Genomic DNA, 19,640 nt, shown 5'->3' with positions numbered 1-19,640 from the left:
TTTCCTACTGACACAACGAACCTTAAACCAAATTTGGTTGGGTGGGTGTTTTTCTTTCTTTTTTAATTTAAGAAACTAGATGTAACCAGTGCTGCCTGCCCTTGAATGAGGGGTTGCCTGGACCTGAGATTTAAGCAAGATGCAAAAGGTGAAAATCAAGTAGCTGTAAAAAAAGTGGTTGCGCTGGAGCTTTGTGAGGGGAAACAGCCAACGTTCAGCTCCAGTTTTCCCCTTGAATCACGAGCTTCCCACCGCTCCACAACAGCCACTTACATAATGTTTGTAGTAGGACTGGTGTCCTAACGCCATTCGGAAGAAGCAATCTTGAAACTGAGGAAAACAGAAGGATCTGTTTAAACCGGGCATCTCCCCCTACAAACTCACGGGACGTGGGTTAATCTACCTGCCAAGGTTTTACTCACTTTTACAAAAGCTGAATTTTAGATTTTAAAAGCTCTGAGGAGAAAAGCCATTAAAAGATGTTAGAGATTTTCATTACCATCCAGGCTTTCTCCAGAGAATGCATAATCTTTCTRCTTAATTGAGCTTTCTTAATTATTTTAGGAGAAGAAAAAAATCTTTTAATTTCTTTTCTTCTCCAAGAGAAGGAAAATAGAGGTTTGGAAACTGCTTGGCCTATCTTCAGCTCAAATACATTCTAATTTTGCCCTTGGTGGGTAGCATATTTTACAAATTATGATAGATTTGTTGTTACCAGAAAAGCTGCTGGATACTGATTTTCTCTTTAAAAAGCATGATGTAATACAAATCAAGCAATCCATGTGACTCAGGCCAGTCTGTAAGGCAGGGCTGACTGTCACTGCTGGAAACGTTGTGAGTACAGAGAAGCTCTTGTGAATTCTTAACTCGTTTGCATTTATTAGTATATACAGAGTYGCACATTAAAACATGCTTGTGTGAGATAGGCAATTTAAACTGAGCTCTTCAAAACATTTAAGCACTGATTTCAGTGGGAGTTGTTACGGGCCTTCAAGGAATGGGTCCTGATCCAGGCTGACTTTCAATCAGTCATCTTGAGATTCAAAAACGATAATATACCCAAATCCTGCTTAATAGCTAGGAAAGCCCAAGAATAAAACGGGTAGGAAAAAAAATGGGTGCAGTCTCTATGATGAAATATGTGAATATCATCTCCTTGAAATTGGTTAGAAACCCGCAGGGTCCTTTCAYCTACCCACTCATTTGAGTGAACATCAACATACTTGGCTGAATCCTTGCCTGCAGGAACTGCTTCTACATCTAAATATTCTTTCCAGTCTGAAACTGAAAAAAACGACCGTGAACTGTACAACTAATGATGATTTTGTGGTATAGTTTTTCCCCAAGTAAGAGCCAGTGCATTTGCTAAGAAAYGTTGGCTGGGAGTAGGCAGGAGAAGGAACTGTTTTTTACATCATTAGGGGCTTTCAGAGCCATTTCTGAACACCATCACAGATGAAGAGTTTGCATTCACATCAAAGGGTCTTACAGGCATCAGCACATGCTACACAAGCTGCTGTGAACAGCAGTATCTGCCGAAAGCAAGGCCAGGGCTGGGACAACTAAAGCAAACCGTAGGTAAGCATCAGCAGAAGGAGTGGAAGGAAGCACTTACAGCTCTTGMTGTGCTTCACTCGGAAAGACCCATCAATCTCTCATCCCTCTGCATAATAAGTAAGTTCCCTAACCATTGTTTTGAAGAACAAATGCGACTGCTACAAGGAGCAAAGCAATGGTGGCAGAGATGGTGGGAGGCTGGGAGTCAGTTATTGTATACATCATATTTTCCACCAGAGAGATTCAGAGGAGATTGTAGTATTCACGAAACAATGTAGATTTTTTCATTCTGCCAACCATAATGAGGCTTTTGGGTCCATCCTACCTCTAATGTGACATTACCTCCTCTCTTCTGTAACACACAATCCTTAATCCACACAAAATGCAGCTGTTGGCAGTGTTCTCATTACGCTCTCTGCTCAAGGCTCAGATGAGATTATGAGGAAGCTGTAAGCCACACGCTTTGATCTCTGGCCTAACTCAAGGTTGTTGCTACTTTCTTTGCCCAGTTTTAGCATACCTCTAATGGAGGTCTGATGTAGTTACAGGCTTGTTCCAAATATTTTTTAAAATTAGTTAGGTAAATTCATCAGATGCCACAGAAATTACATAAATCAGGAAGAGACATAACTACCAGGAACTACTGGAAACATTTCTAAGCCTCTGAACTGAGAGCCTCAAAAACCTGCTATCACAACTGAAAGCTATTTTAGAACAGTATTAGTAGACACATGGAACCTTCTGCCTCTCAAATGTGCAGAAAGGGGATTAAGCAGCACCATAAATACCGGAGAGAGGGCAATAAAGCCAAAGCAAATACTCCCTCTTATTTCACTCCTTACATTGTGTGAAAAACTGAAACCTAAAACCATTTGATGCAAACCTGCAAATGGTACAGACTGATAAGGATTAATGAGCTGGTAAATATATCTGCATGTATTTTCTACACTAAAAGTATCTGTGCAGTATATACACCTAATATTAGCTGTAGATTTATTTAAGTAAGAGACACACGCATGCCTGTCAGCTGATATCCAGTTCAAAGGGACTGCAGCTGGTTATTTTAGATGATAATGTTCGTGAGAGGGTCAAACTCTTCTCCCCTGGCTCYGCTCTGCTCAGCTCCAGCACACCTAACGCTGCCCCGTCTGCTCTATCCCTCACCAGTGGCGCAGCAGCAGCAAAGGCGTTAGGGAGCCTCCTGCGGTGCCCCCACTCTTCCCCTGGATGCTGGGTGCTGCAGGGGAGGAGGTGCGTTAGGCCAGCTGTGGCCACCAGCAGGGACTGCTCCAGGCAGAGAAAATCTGTTTTTTAAGAGACCCTCTGTCCATGCTGAGTAATACAGTCCAGAGGGAAGCAAGGGCATCCAGGAATGCACGCTGTTTAACACCAAAAGTATCTGCTTTCTTGTTTTCTCCAATACAGAAGATGCCACTGTTTGTTTCTACATCTTGGCTTCAMGAACAACTCGGCTTGGCTTTCAGAACCTCTCCTGTGCTCCAGTGCATGCCACTTGGAGATGCTGTATTTTTATATTTTTCCATATTTGAAATATTAATTATTAGCAGATCTTGTTGCTGAATAGGATTATTAACCAKTTTTTTACAAATGCATAGTGAAACATATCACTCACATTTGAATAAGTGAATGGTAATGTCATGTCATTCTTCAAATTGCGTTTTGTACAGGGTGCTTCCTAATGACAGTTTAAAAGCGCACGTGATTTGCATAGCAATGTTCTGCCTTCTTAATGAATGCATTTATTGTGTAATCTAGTGTTAATGTTGCATTTTTACTGACATTTACATGAACAGGTACACTGAATAATTATTTACATACTTTATATAAGAGCATTTAAAATCTTGGTTTACACAGTGACATTTACTGATTAATAGATTAGACAAAATCATGTGTAAATGAGTGCAAATTGATAGTTTACATACACAATGTAAACTTCAATCTCGATTCTGTAGTGCACAACTCAATGCAATGATACTTTTGCATTATTTCTGTGAAGCAGTTGGATGACTGTCACTCCTCAAGACACAGTGAGGACTAGACTTAGTCCAGAGGAAGTTTCCTACTACCTGCACAGTTACTCCAGAGAACAAAGCATGTACCAGATAGCAGAGATTCTTGGCTACTTTGCTCACATTGGACATATCTGAAATGCTTTCTAGAAATAAGTGTGAGGAGGTTCAACAACCAGGAAGCCCAGAAAGGTCCCCCAAACACCATGACACCTCTTCATCGGAAAAGACTGCAAAGCAGCGCTTAGGTAATGATTTAGCAGATTCCTCCAGCTTCTGAGGACCTGCAGTACTGCTCTCCCAGTTTGACTGAACACAGATCTGCAACCAGCTGAGAGGTGGGGGTGAGGACCAGCAACAGTGCTCTAAATTACTCTCTGCAGAAGCTACTTTCTCTCCACCAAATATGGACAGATGGAAGGGAGGCCTTCAGCACCTAAAGTCAATCCTCGTGAACATCCCCTTCTGGCCCCAGCGTTGATTCAGGTGTTGGACAAAGCCTCCTTCCCCTTTGCAGGCTGCGCTACTGCTGTCCTGTCCGAGGCTCGCTCACGTACTGTTTCTTTCTGTTTAAATAAYTTACAGCGATCCGTACGAAGCAGTAACAAGCAGTGTGGCAAGAACTGCCATTTGYGCTGAAGTGAATGAATTTGAGAGGGTTTTGATAACGGGCTTGATGTCAGGAGGCAAATGTTCACACTTAGTATCAATTATTAACTAAGGAGCTAAGTTGTTTTTGTCAGGGACAACATAATAACCAGATACTTTTTATTTTGATGTTGTGTTTTCAGGTTATTTCTATGCTCAATATCATATAAATCCTTTAATACAAAAGATAAACATATTTCACTGAACATATTTTGTAGCTGGGCCAGTCCATAACTTGAATTGTGCTACTCAGGTTCCTTTATTTTATTTTATTTTATTTTTTCTGTTTTTAAAACTTCCCAAGAGTTGAAATTATTACAAGTAACAATTAGGTGGATAAGTTGCACAGGTTTTCACAGTGAAACTTTTCTACAGAAAGCTTTTGTGAGGTAGCACTGAAAAAGGTACTGACAGAAGCTGCCATTCAATTCCTTTTATGCCGTAATGTACATTTCCAGAATACCATGATTCAATACTGCCCTAGAGCACTTTCTTAATAAAAAGAACGCCAGAACTTAATTAAGGATATAGGATTATATGTAATAGACTCAGAAAAACAGGAATAGAGCTGTGTGATGTATATGACTACCCCATTTTTTCCCCTCTACAGACCTTTTCTCCTCAGTAGAAGTATTTTAAGTACGGAGCATCCACTCATCAAAAGAAAAACTCATCTGAATCACCCGTAATTTTCTAGGTGTAAAAGAAGACCGACTCCTGCAATCTTTATTAAAATCTTTACAGAGGACTTTGCAAATAATTATCCTTAACAAGTCATACTTTCCGTGTTAAGCTTTGGAAAGTCTCTGATAATATTATCTCTTTGCATTAGCTACTAACCATGTTAGCCAACAAAAATAGGTGACATTGTTATTGTACCTGTACTAGCGCCAAAGCATCACAAGGAAGATTTTATGATCCTGTGGAAAGTACATGCAGCATGATGACAGTTTTAGAAAGCTTTTGTGATATTTTTAGCTGTGCTTCTAATATCATTGTCACTTATCTGCTGCAGGCACAGATCAAAATCACTTTAATCTTTTCTCTGAAAAAAATGATAAATGCACACCAACTTTTCTATTATGTCCCTAAACTCTAAAATTTGGTTCATCAAAAAATAGGGCGATTTTAAAAATATTGATCATTTACTGAATGTGACACTAAGTTGAGTGCACAGAATTTAAAGAAGAAACTCAATGCAGAATAAAACTAATACAGAATGGGAATATGCAAAAAACTAATAGAGGAGAGATGGAGAAAAACACCGAAGAAAGAAGAGAGAAGTAGTTTGCTGAGAAATAACCGTGTGGGCCATGAACATTGAGTCATTGATGCAAAGATGACGACACACAAACTGACATTACAAACCTCAAATCTCAAATAAGAGATAACAAAACTACAATGAGTATTTAAAGGACTGATATATCTTATAATACAAAATGCATTCAAAATCATTCATGCTGCCTTTGTTAATCRTAAGACAAATTCTCTAAGGAGCACGTTGATAGCAGGCCAGCTAACTAGCTTTACTTATAGTTTTGTACCAAAACAGCAATACCATTTAGAGATGACATATTTAATACATTTTTCTTTTGTTATTAAACTCTTGTGAACACAGGGAGTTCAAATACCTCCAAAACAAATCTAAAATTAGGTTAGAAGTTAGACTTTGTTTAAGTAAAGATTTTATTTATAAAATGCCTTATCTATAAAATAGTTCTAATTGCTCAGGCTGAACACTTAGAAAAGCTTAAAGGATGCTTTAAAAAACCCAAACAAATCAGAACTCCTAATGAAAATGGAAGACGAAGAGCATGTACAGAAATAAACTTGATCAATCATATTTTAACTAACTAGATTTTCTAGGAAGCAGCATATTGAACAAATGAGTAAGATAGAGAACAGACAAAGCTACAGTCTCAAGAGCTGCAAGGTTCTCCCTTCCTGGGTCACAACGAACACAGAACACAGCCCTGAGCAATACAGGCCACTTACGGATTTATTATTTAGCTAACTAGCTATCAGCGTACTTAGCATTTTCTTTTCATTCTAGAGGACATCAGCATTTCAGTACCCAGCCCAGACTCAATTGAATACMAGCAATAAACACATGCACACATTTYTTTCCAGTGCAGGAGTCTGCTTTGCCATATGAAATAAAGTCTGGTATTAGTAATGATGGAAATTACTGTGCAAATCATTATGCAGATTAGAAGATGACCAGGAATGGCAGAGAACAAATTATTTATTGGAGGAAACAGCCTTCACCTTGGTCTAATGATCTGCTGCAACTCCATAGTAAGTGAAAGACAACAAACATCTTTTAAGATGAGGAAGAGGATTCCTAGAATTACCTGATGGTCATATTGTGAGCTGCAGTTCCCAAAGCTCTTCGACCCAGGATACACAAAGCAAAGGAAAGTGTTACTAGAGGAGAATCTTCATCACTGTCCAGGTGCTACAAAGTTTCAAGGACAGCATGTTATTCTGGATGCAAATACGATCTTTAAAAGCATTAAAATACTAAAATAGATGTATACAATATATATAACTACATTTTACAATTAATAATTAAATTTACAATTGATTTTACAATTAATAATTATTATTAAAATACAWTTTACATCTATAATAGATGTAAATAGTAACATCTGTAAAATTTTTGTTTAGTTGGACCTACCTAGGTAAACATTCTTTGCAATTAAACAGAACAAGAAGATCACTGCAATAATAGACTTTCTGTAAAACACAAGCTTATTTTGCCCACTGGCTAGAAATAGAACATTTCAGTCTGAGCTGGTGAGGTCTGAAGGGAGGGAGGTCTTAGTTGTCTCTTTTTGTTTTCCACATACGACTATCTAAAACAGAGGAGAAACCTGACTGCCGAGAGACAGTGCAACGGGAGGCAGCCAAACCCCTCTGCATAGGACCCAGGGTGTATATGAACCCCTAGACAGATTTCAGAAGAACAGTCTGTTCAGAAAACTTTAGGGGAACTGAATTTTAGTGAATAACAGTATTTCCTTAAGTTAGATACCTCTGATGACACTGATCTCACCTTTTAAACGGTTAAAACATTTTATTTACACTTACTAGCTCAGGAGAGCCATTTTTTACTGATTTTTTTTTGCAAAAAAAAACTTGCTGTCAAGGAGGAGGAAGAACTGAAACARCTCCCCATGAATGTGAACCTTTAGGAGCATGCAGATTATTATTTCTGTCTGTGCAATGGGTKATCTCTTTGATTCTAAAACTAAAGCCAATTATAACGGATATTTTAGCTGCTTCTATAAAATATACTGATTTTCAGGACTACGTGTGCTGTGAAGCTTTTTTACATCTCATCTCCTACATGAACTTAATATCTACATTTTTAATGAATTACAAAAATAGAGGTAAAAGAAAATGATGCAAATATATATATAAAAATATGTCTGTGTACACATACATGCACTAGTGCATGCACTGTTTGTCCTTTCAAGTCTAATTCTGATGAGTTTCAAGTCTTTTGGGCATCCCTAAATCTATTATTCTATTTGAAAGTCTCAGCAATATAACAAGTGAAAAAGTGTCATTTAATAGTAATTTTCCTTGCAATGTGGAATTCTTTGTGTGTCAGAACTTGGGAGCTGAGGYGGGAGAAGAGTGAAAACAGAGATGAAACATTCCCAGCAGGAGGAGATGGTGATGAAGGTTCAGGAGATAATTCAGTGAAAACAAAATCAAGGTAGTGATATGCAGAGGAACTGGTGGAGGGGTATTCAGTTTTATAGACACTAGAAAGAACTGGAACGGAAAAGCGACATTAAGATTCAGTGCTGTTACTTCAAATAAGGCCAGTGGCAGCAAATAGRGTGTTTAGTCAGTGATCCAGAATGAAAAATACACAAACAACAGCATATAGTGGCCAGGAAAGATACACTCATTTTTTCTTTCAGTTGTCCACAATAATTGGAGATTTAAAACAAAAGAATGTGCTTGYTTGCAGCTGCGTTCTCCCCCTGTGCTACTCAGAGTATCCCATGGAAATACAGGAGTGCATTTCCATTAAATCCTCTCTGACCATCAGTAATCTTAGTATTTCAAACYACTAAAAATGTGCAGCTGTAAACTTGCCCTTGGCCTTCTCGAGCTGCAAGGTAATTTCACGGAGTTTTGTGGYGTAGTCCACATTGGAATTATGAGCTTTCAGAGGTGACCTATGCTAACAAATAGTTTGTTAAATACTTCGCTCGCAGTTGAAGACTATACCCAAACATTGGCAAGCGTTTGGAAAAGGCACACAAACGTCGGTGAATGTTTGGCAGACGTACCCAAATGTTGGCAAACGCTAAAGGAACAATTGCTCTGGTGACATTCCCCAAAGACAACCCGCTCCAGCAACACTTCTCTGAACACTTGTTATATCTGTGCTTTCTAGAGATGATGAACTTAATGGTGCTGGAGGGCAGGCACAATAAGGGATTGGCTCTGTATCCAAAGAGTAATCCTTATTAAAACTTATTAATTTTTTTTTGTGCAACAATAGTCTCTAATTTTTTTTCCATCTACAAAACACACACTTTCCCATTGTGTTACATTTCACAGCTTAAATAAAATAAATTTCCTRTATTAATTCAGAGCAACTAGAAGTGTAACTATGCACCATTTAACTTCTCTCCCAGGAATTAAAACAYTACTAATAAGAAAACAAAAGCTTACCTCCACCCTTTTTGCAGCACAGTATTGAATCCAGTCCAGATAAACACTGCAGAAACTAGCTCTTGTTATTCCTTGGAGACATGGAACATAATCTTCATCTATGTTAATATTAAACATTGCGAGGTCACGTTCAATATAATGCCATTTTGCATAAGGYTGCAGTATCTTTTGGATGGATTCATCTTTTATCCAGTGAAGGATTTTGGGAGAACTTGCTGTAAAGTATATTATACTCTGTGGACAAAATGTGCATGTGTTACCCACTGTACTCTGCTTAAAACAGAAATATTTTACATAATATTGTCTTATTTGACATGTTCTCTTCTAACTACCCATAATAGTACGTATTTTTCCTAATTTTTGCTGCTTGGCATCATTGGTTCATAGGATTGTTCAGTTAGAATGACAGAAATAACTAATGGCTTAATATCAGACATCAAATAAAGAAAGTCTTGTTTTTAAAAACATTKCTGCCTTGTAGGAAAATACAAACCAGTAGACAAGGACAAGAACACAGTGTTCCAGCACTTAGAGGTGTTAAATGGAGARCATAAGTGGAGTTCTAGCATCTACCCCAAAGGTCATGCTGATAAAAGTTCAGGCATGTTTTGAAAAAGTAACAATMAACAGTCAAAAAAGGATAATTTTTTCTATGAAGTCTTCCTGCTTTCCGGTGATAAAGTTTTCCCAAATCTTTAACAAAGCCGTTTTCATCATGACTTAACTATAAAAGGGGAGAAGCGACCAGTGTGTACAAGACAACTCTGAAACACTCTGTTTTAGTTGCTGTTTTCTCTGCATCACTATTTTTGATGTTATTCATCGATGAGGCCAGTAAAGAAGAATAGAGTATCTATATCTATTATATTTAAGGCTAGGAAGCTGGTAACTGATGTAACTGACTATTTTCAAAGCACGAAATGAGGATGAACACTCAGCAGGAGCACTTCTAYGAAATACAGAAACATTAGAAAACAGCAAGACTTATATCTATGTCTGGGTGTCTGAGCTCAAGCTCTTCTATCCAATTGGYAAATAAATAAATTAATAAATAAATAAAATAAAAATAATAATCATAACAGCTATCAGCACTAAATTTAAAGTGTATTTTCAAAAGAGAACAAAACTTAAGGAGATATTATAGCATTACAAAGGAAAATGGCAGCAGGTGGAAAGTCCCATTATAATGTTTCATAATTATGATGTCTTATTAAAGGATATTAATTTAGAACTGTATTCCAAAGTAAATGATGGGCCGGTGAACATGACTGAAGATGATGTGGTTCTATTTTACCCATGCAGTGGAAATACTATTAAGGAAATAAATGTATAAAATGAAAATCTGATTGATTAAAAAAGACAGTATCACTATCAGCCCTTTTAAAAATCCCAGATGCCATCTAAAGTTTATCCTTTAAATTATAYTAAAATACAGGAGCAAGAGGAAAATTAAGCTCCACAGGAAAAAGACAAGACAGACAGATACAGACTGGGGATGGGACCCTTAGTTTTTTGGCCTGTAGAGGACAATACACTCTTTTTAAGAGATTCAGACAGAAACAATAAGAGCTGAAAACACAGCATTCAGCRAAGGCAGACTTCTTGAATACTAAAAGATGTTTAAATAAGAATATATTGAGAAGAGATGGAGGAGGCACTAGGGAAAAATCTCACAGTAGCTGGGCAGGAAATGATTTCAAAATATATGCAGAAGGACTACAGGAGTTGACCCACTTTATTCGAGGAGAATAAAAATCCTTTTATAAGAAGAAATAAAGATCTTTCCAGGCTGTCAATGAAACTGCAAATGAAATAAATMCATCAAGCACAAGAGGTTCAGTGCAACTCATTGTTTAAAAGACAAATATGATAATTATTCACAACGCATAGGAGAACTGAAACAAAGTATACATTCTCTTAGTTGATCTTCAAAATCCAGYTGGCTTTTTGTATTATTCTCACCTGTGTTTACACAGAAGCAGATTCAGCAGGGAACAAAAATCAGACTTGTAATCAGACGCAGGAATAGCTCAAGCTCCTGCTACCTCATTACATTTTGGTTTTACCAACTCTTCCTGAATATGTTTTGTGCACAAGTGTATTCTCAGCTATATGGCAATTCAGAAGGGATACGGTAAATATTTACAATATRGTAAGCTACAAAGAATAAACTAGAAGCACTCCAAACATTCAGTATAATAGAAGTGCAGTTGCTGTTGAAACTTAAAGTCTAAGTGTTTGCGGAGTTTGTGATTTATGTGACCTGAATACTGCATTAACTAGAGTTCTTTCTACAGTACCTTCCCGTTCCATTAAAAGGAAAATGTCAGGGCTTAAAAATCTTCACAGTGAAATTGCCCAGGGTCTTGGCAGCTCGAGGTTCTCTAATAAGAATGAGCTGGTGAAGGAGTGAGTCCTCACCTCTGTTTCTGATATTGCTTATCTGGAGATAAGTTCTAGCAGTACCAAGTTAACAGGATGATAGCTCATCTGATATGTAATGTAATCTTCTCACCTTCCTAGGCTGCACTAAGAACTTCACCAAATCTTATCAAAGCTCCTGTTCAGGGAASAAATCCATAACTTGAAGAGAATGAGGAAAAAAAAATCCATTTATTTTCCTTTTGGGAGTGTYATTTTAAAGAAGGAATCTCCTGAATGCACTCTCTCTTCCCTCAGCTTAGGCTGAGTTTGTCTTCAGTCTCATTTGCCATCAGAAGTTGAATCATATATAAAATTGCACCAACTTGTGTTCAAGTTTCATTTTAAAGTAAAGTGATTGTGGGAACATACTCATTTCAGCTTAAACAAGGTCTTTTCCCTTGTAYATTATGCTTTTTAAAAACCATTTAATTTATACCCACAATGCCCACTTTTAAGATTGAAAGAAGCATGATCACATACAGTTTTATTTCTAATCAATTAAGCAATCCAGGCTGGTTATGAGGCCTCACTGCATGTAAAATTATTTAAGAAARCCCAATTTCCATTTTACAAAAGTAACTGATTGAATGATCAAAACACCTTTGTGAGGCAATGATCTTGKTTTTACTGTATTTGTTCATTTGCATAAAAAGGCGATTTATTTCTTTATAATGGTTCTCTCCGTAAGGCTGACAGGGTTTGACGATTGCGTAGATACAAGTAGGAAGGAATTGCATCCCTCAAGATGGTCGGAGTTTTGCCGATTGGCTTAATGATAGTAGCAACGGCATAAACTGTGRCATTTGGGTTTTGCTGCTACAGCATAAGACAATAAAGAACAGCAATTCCTCCATTTGCTGGACTGGAATGGATTTAAGCAGAGGATGAAGATGTCTCGCTATATTGTAAGGTTCGATTGTTTTGACAAATGAGCATCTGTGTGGTCACTGYGACCTCAATAACACTGCAGCTACAGAAGCGATGAAAATGAATTGCTGTTTAATCAATGGAATAAAATAACCTCAAATGTGTCATGGTATATATCTAAAACAGTGTGTAAGAAGAGGGGTTGAACTATTAAGAAGGCACATTTGAGAAACAGCTCTTCAGAGAGAAGCTCTCAGATCTTTATGCTTGTTGATCTTTTTGTTTGCCGGACAAAACAGTAGAAAAGCCAAGTCAGGAAGGAAACAACAAACTGTTAGTGAAGCTTTGCTTTATAAGAATGCTTCTTATGACTTCACAGATACAGGACGTTAACTCATCTTCTTGATGTCTGCCTAAGCAAATCTGTGATTTTCTGTAGTAACTGGAGGTATGACTGGTCAGAATCAAATATAGCAAATAGAGATATAATTATCCCTTTCTAATTTCAAGTCAGTCTGACAGATTATAGTGCAAATGAATGGACATAAAGCCAATTATTTGAAACACTATTAAAACAGTGTTCTTTCTTTCAGCATTCTTTCTTTCTGACAAATGTGCCTAGGAGTAAATGCCACTTTACCAAAGAGTTTACCTTTATATAGTATCTGATAAGTATTCTCCGCAGATCAAACACTTGCAGCATTGTTGCAGCGTTGTTATCAATGATGCTATATCCTTCCAGGATGTACTGGGTTCGTGTTATTTCCCATGTCAGCCATCGGAGGTTAAAGGCTGCATTACATGATAACAAGTGAGGCAAGTGTCCAGGTTTACAACAGCAGCAGCCTTCATTGTCTTCATCTCCTTCTGTTATAGCTTCCACTTCTCTCTGCTGGCAATATGTCCCTTGGCAGTGAGAAAAAGAGAGCATGCTGGCAGTTACTGGGGGAGGAGGAAACAAAGGACTTCTTCCAAGCTAAAAAAGAACGATTGAAGGCTCCAACCACTTAGCAAAAATCTAATAAAAAGAGCTACAACAACAAATTAGATGCGCCAACTGATCCATRTGCAGCAGCAAATAAAGAGCTGTACATTAGTTATTTACTATCATCCATAAAAGTTGAAAGGGCCGACTCGTATGTTCTAGGCATCCTATTCTGAGTTGAGCTACACTACAAACCACAGCTTCTGCCTTAATGAAGACTCACCAGGAAGCAACATTAAAGATTTTCTCTCYGTCAGGCATATTAAGCAAATTGCTCCAAATCCCAGTCAGCTTCTTCAAGTAACATACAAGATGCAAACAAAGAATTTACAGTGTGTCAGAGCACTTACAAAATCTGGATTTCAGCAAGCTATCTTAGAAATCACGTTCCAAAAATAATATCCAACTGGTTCTTCTCTTCCCCACTGGAATTAAAGCTATTCCAGATCAAACATTTCCAATGAATAGCAATAGTGGTAGTATATCAAGATGATAGAACAGCTTTTTAATTAGCCTGTTACAGGGGCTCTACATCAAAACAGAGTAAATCTTTCTGAAAAATAAATGTTAACTTGATAGGAAGTTATGAGGCATATATAATCCTGCTGTGCAGACTCCGCATTTCTGGTATGCGCTATGCGCACTAGGTGATCAGCCTAAGCCTTTCTGCATTTTGAAATCTATGAATATGGTGTCAAAACCATTCAGGGCCCTACAAACCAAAACCAGAGGTGGACACTCATGTGTTCCCCACACAGTTCTCACGTGTGCTTAATGCATGGATCTTTTTAAAATTTGTTCTCACAGACTGCTGCAAAACTTATTCTCCACTGAAATTCTGCAAAAAATCTTCTTTCAAAGTCATTTACTATGAGGTAAACTGCACATATGTCTTGGCCTTCTACCAATGGGTAAATCTCACCCCATGAGAGAGCTGGATCAGTCGGTTTCCAAACGGTCTCAACAGGAGAGGAAGCTGCCAGACACCACACTGTCGTTTCTGGCAAAAGAGGACATGCCCAGCTAAAGCCTGAGCTGGCATTAGTCAATGCTTGCAGTGGGACAGTGCTGATCTGAAACCAAAGCCACAATATTTACCAGCAGGTTCTTGTCTGCTTCTTTTATGTCCCTCAACAGCACCACCCTTGCCAACGGCTTACTCACAAACTGATTGATGTCTGCATCCCCAGTACCACTTGCCTGCCACCACCAGAGCTGTTCATTTGTGTCWGTGCAAATGAGAGAAGAATTTGACTATGTTCATCATCCAAACAGTAGACTGGGAAAGAAAATAATGGCAGGCCCATTCCCTCCCAATTTGCCAGGATCCCAGAGGAGAATCTGGAAGAAGAGAGCAGCCAGAAGGCCTTTCTTTGGAGTATCAGGACAGTCTATGTCCTAGATTGACTATCCCAGTTAATCACAACCATATGGTTAACTTAACAGCACTGCAATGACAAACTGACGAGCCTTCGTTCTTACTGRTGGAAGTAGCACCCAAAGTATTCCCCTTCTCATATTAAGAAAAGCCTTCCAAAACACAACAAAATATTTTAAACTACTTGCTATCAACTTCTTTTTTCTCTATACACCTTCTAAAATGTATCCAGCAAGAAAACACATACAAGGAAGAAGAACAACTAAAAAAATATCTGAAAGAAACATTTTTTGGGGGAAAAAAAATAAATAAATAAAAGAGAGAGAGAGAGAGAGAGAGAGATTGTGGCCCTGAGAGGTGAGGGGAAAAGATCAATTACTTCCACTGTTCCTTGTTCAGTTTTCTGTTTACCCTGTGTATCCAGTGTTGTTCACAGACTGATATCTACTCCTTCTTGGACAGCAGGGAAGCACAGTATAGCAAATTATTAAATGTTTTCAAGTAACCTAAAAATAAACATATTTCCCTTCAAGACTCCCACAAAATAGAAGGCATGACCTATCAAGCTGACATATCCACTAGGACTGAACATGAACTGGACTGCTTCTGCTTCATATTTCACAGATTTCTACATGAATTAACACTTGCTGCTCAGCAGCAAAAAAGCAGCAACTGCTCTGGGTCAGTGGATGCTTTTCTGAAGTCAGGTCAAAAGACATTGTACTCAAAGTCGAATAGGGAAAGGCATCTTCCTTTGTACATAGCTTACATACTGCTGGATATTGAAAAGAGTAAAATAACTACTGCATGCTTGTGCTATTACTATTGCTGTTATGCTTATTTTTTGAAAGGTTAAAGATTTCATAGTATTAAACTGAGTTTAAGAGAAAATATATCATCTCTCAAGGTGCTAAATTTAGCACTGACAAACATTTAAGTGGAACATTGCCTCTTGATGAAAAACACAGGGCTAATAAACAGCTGCCACTTATTCCCTTACAACTTAATAGAATTAAAGATGGGATTTGCTCAGTTTACATATCCTTATTCTTATATTAACTTTTAATTTTGTATTGACATATCACATTTCATTCCTAAGAAATACTGGTCAGGTTTCTATGCGCTCTGTATTATCTATATTAATTAATATCTGTATTATTTCAAATAATATGTGTAATTATTATTTTTCTTAAGACATGTATTTTGTAAAATATAGCCCCCAAAGAGGCTAGTAAAGCAAGTAATAAGTGAATTCAAGAGATCCTAGGAAAGAGACCCAGGGAAGCTGTCATCACATGCATAACAAACAGGTGATGAAGCCAGGACAATTATCTGCGTTCTCATCTAATTCAACAAGTAATCATTTCTGCCAATTAAGGCTAAAATTTTAGTACAGTTAACAGCATCAATATTGAACATGGGGAGTTAGGAGACATTCTAACCAGGCCCAGATTATTACAAAAATCATGGCAACAAACCAAGGAACTCATGTGGTCATTTTGCAAATTTACTCTAAGGAATGAAATCAGGTCTATGCTCTGTTAACATCTGGCAAACATGTGTCTGCTTAACAAAAGCTGTTTGATGGACTTGAGTACTATCACCTTGGGGATTTGATGTCTCGGCTGCTCGCAGATCTTCTGTGGTGTCTCTGCTTAGTTTCAAGGCACCAATGATCTGAGGAATGGCCGCTGTTCTGACAAAATACTAAATCTCTTATTTCATACCCTCAGTGCTATCTGCTGATTAGTATTTCCAAATGACATCTAATAAGAGGATTCAAGTCTGCAAAGACAAAATGCAGGTTTGATGCTCAAGTACATGTTAGTTCCCTCYCATTTCTTGCATTCAGTTCTAGAAAGAGTGCCAATAATTTTCTCCCATCTTTAACTGAACCTTACTTCAGGCCACAATGCACTGGCTGGATTTGAATGTCGTTACTTTTCATGTTATTCAGAAATTTCCTCTTAAGAATTCCTTTATCAAACTTATTTTTGGTCTATTATTCTAGATACTGATACCACAAGGACTAAAAACATTTGCTCAGTTTTACGAATTAAGCCAAGTAGGACAAGTCATAGTGAATGAAGTTAATTTGTGTACAATTTTTAACAGAACGGTAACGTTACACTTTCGTAGATATGTTGTAAGCTGATGATTAAARCGTCAATTTTTGTATTGCTTCCCCAGAAATTATCAAGTTTAAGCAATTCTGAGAGAAAWATTGATAAAAACAAAAGAGCAATGGAGCAGAATGTGCATTTCAGTTATGCAATATAACAAAGTATAGTGACATTAAATACTAAAAAGCAGGAAGATGTTTTCACTAGTAATTAGTGATTTTAAAATCTGAAGAAAAACACTCTTTTTATATTTCTTTCTGCAGCAGAAAGAAAATAAGCTCTCCCACTTCATTCAGCATTAGTCATTCACTGTGACCCTTACTAGTACAGATGAGACTGACTCATTTGTTAGATATCTGACACTGAATGGTTGTCAGAAAAACCTATCAATGCAAAACCTGTGCCAGCTCAACAGAGCAAGGTCAGTCTAAGGAAGCTCAGGAGAAAACCAGTGTGAGAGCTCAGAACTCTTTCTATTTTCCTAACACATCAGGATTTGAGGACTCACTTGTACTCTGCCAGAATGATCTGACCTAAATGGAAATCAGAAAATTGAAACTGAAGACTGCAATCTCACTTCAAGAGGATACATAAAATACACCTAACTTAATGACCACACAGCCTTCTAAAATTAATGGCTGAAATCAAAGTATACTTCTGAATTGAATTTTGCAAACTTGGTGAGTGGCAGGAAAAATATTGTTCGGTTTTCAAGGACCACACATAAAATTCTGTGACATAAAAAACATACTTCCAGAGCAGTTTTAATTTTCATAAAACACTTGAACTTAACAACACAGACAGAATGGAGATAAATTATTATGTCTGAAACTAGTAATTGTTTGAGCGCTAAAGACTGCTGACATACAAACACCTAGGGTGTATACGTATTTAAAAGGGCTCATAGTATCATGCACTAACCACACACAATATGTTAAGAAGATAATAAATCATTCTCCCACGCTGGGCATTTCAAGCTCTAAACTATGAGACCCCAACAAGCAGCTTTGGACTAGGGGGTTTAAAGTAGGTATAAGTCTGTGAGATGCGGCTGCATGCGGAGACTTGGAGCTTTGAAGATGGACTGAAGCAGAAGATACCTCATTTTATAGGCTGTGCACAAGTCTCATCACAAGAGGCTCCTCAAAAAYGCCTGCTTGCTCACCATTTGTTTTGTAAACATGAACATTTTACAAATAAATGTGTCATACTCTGAAAATATCTGACTCAGCTCACCAAGTTCTGCTGCAAATCTGAGTATTCCTAACTTCAGATAGGTAAGACTCTTCCACGCCCGAGCTGTTTCTTTTCTGCTCAGGATAGCTGACTAATATGCAGTAAGTTATCAATCAGAGGAAGTGCAAAGAGAATAATTACAGAGACTGAAAGCCTTCCTCTCCAGAAACATGCATTGTCTATAGTTCTAAAAACAAAGGAAAAGAGTACTTAAAAAAAACAGAGTGAATTGAGTCCCCAAAGCAAGCTGACGAGTCTCAGAATTGGACATATTCTGGAAAACAACTACTGGTTTGGATTCTTCCTGCTCTTCTCCTCGTGGAATTGGGATTAAGAAAAGTAATTTATAGGCTGTGATAGTCTCAAGTTGTCTCAAAGAAAAAAAGCACTAGAAAAGGACTTGGGAAAAAAAACACAATATTGATTCCTCAAATGTCAAAACTACTAGTTAGAGAAATGTGGTTTGGTTTTTGACTGTTTCAGGTGCTTTCATGCCAAAAAAATATTCTGTTTTTTTCTAACTAGGTCAATTGGTCTTACAACAGACACCATCTCTTCTCAAAAATCTTTCCCCTTTTTTGTCTGCAGAGATAYATTATAGAACCCAAGGTGAAAGAAAACATTCTCTAAGGACCTTGGCTGGTAAACTTTCTGCTAACAAATCCATGAGAACCTCACATGTCGCTTCTCCTGAGRTGCAATGTAAAATGCAACATGGCTTTTGACATAGCTTTTTCTCAATAAAAAGGCTGTCATGCATTTAACATTTTTCTTCCTTTCAGAAGTTTTCTACGGTTCRCCCATATATACATATAAAATTGGGTAAGGTAGAAAAGGGGAAAAGAGACAACAAATAYTTATTCTAACTTGTGTTAGAGAAACCAAGATATTATAAGTCTATTTGAAATTCATAGATGGCTTCCATTGCTGGAACATTACTATACACCTAAAAGATTTCACCATTACAATTTCCYAAATTCAACCTGAAGTATCCTCTTCCCTGTTTTATGCCATTCTTTCCAATTATATCATCATGATTCAGTCAAAAAAAATCCCTCTGCAACCTTTCTGTTTGTGCTTCTCTATTTTTTTTGAGCATCATGTCTCTCAACCTTTGTTCTTTCCCATTCAATGTACATTCAGTTCTTTTAAATTTCTCTCAAAGGAAATGTGTTAAAAAAATGGCCACTTTTTTCTGAACTCCTTTTAATTTGTCAATACCTTTTTGATGGTTTGGTGCACACACAGAACATATTCAACTGTGGTCTCAGAAACAGCATGAAGACATGCACTTCTATCTCCCAACAGCATGAACTGATTGTTAGAAGTAAAAGTTGGAACCACTCTTTAAAAAAAGAATGATTCTTGCTAGCACTACAGAGCCTTCAGATAAAAAAAATAAATAAATACTAAATAAATAAATAAACCTTCCTTAGAATTATAATGTACTCTCCACYGTAATAAAACTAAACAATGTACACATACATTGCAGAAATTAGTACCTATTCTTATTTCTTAGACATCATTACTGCTCCTGGAGTGTACACCTCAAACTGTGTTCACACACCATTTTGCATGGGAAATAAACAAGCTAACACAGAGAAAGCCCCGCGGGTGATCCCATCACAGCTGCCTTCCACTGGGTACAATTGCATCTGTGTCTGCTCTATGCTTCTTTCCTTGATTCATCT

General features: G+C 37.5%; 1 protein-coding gene across 1 annotated transcript in view; it reads right to left on the bottom strand.

Moving 5' to 3' along the window:
• The window catches only part of PCNX2 (pecanex 2), a 162,224-nt gene that overhangs the window by 12,195 nt on the left and 130,389 nt on the right, over positions 1-19,640 (bottom strand). The window contains exons 26-28 of the mRNA XM_085315471.1: positions 12,880-13,133; positions 8,937-9,170; positions 6,590-6,693 (exon numbers count right to left, since the gene is read on the bottom strand). Coding sequence (XP_085171597.1) covers positions 6,590-6,693; positions 8,937-9,170; positions 12,880-13,133 — 592 coding nt within the window. The remainder of the gene's footprint in view (positions 1-6,589; positions 6,694-8,936; positions 9,171-12,879; positions 13,134-19,640) is intronic.

This window comes from Rhea americana, unplaced genomic scaffold, assembly GCF_003343005.1.
Source record: "Rhea americana isolate MKP2758 unplaced genomic scaffold, rheAme1 scaffold_43, whole genome shotgun sequence".
NCBI lineage: Eukaryota > Metazoa > Chordata > Aves > Rheiformes > Rheidae > Rhea > Rhea americana.
The sequence above is the reverse complement of the archived record's forward strand: the minus strand, read 5'-3'. Positions and strand labels throughout refer to the sequence as shown.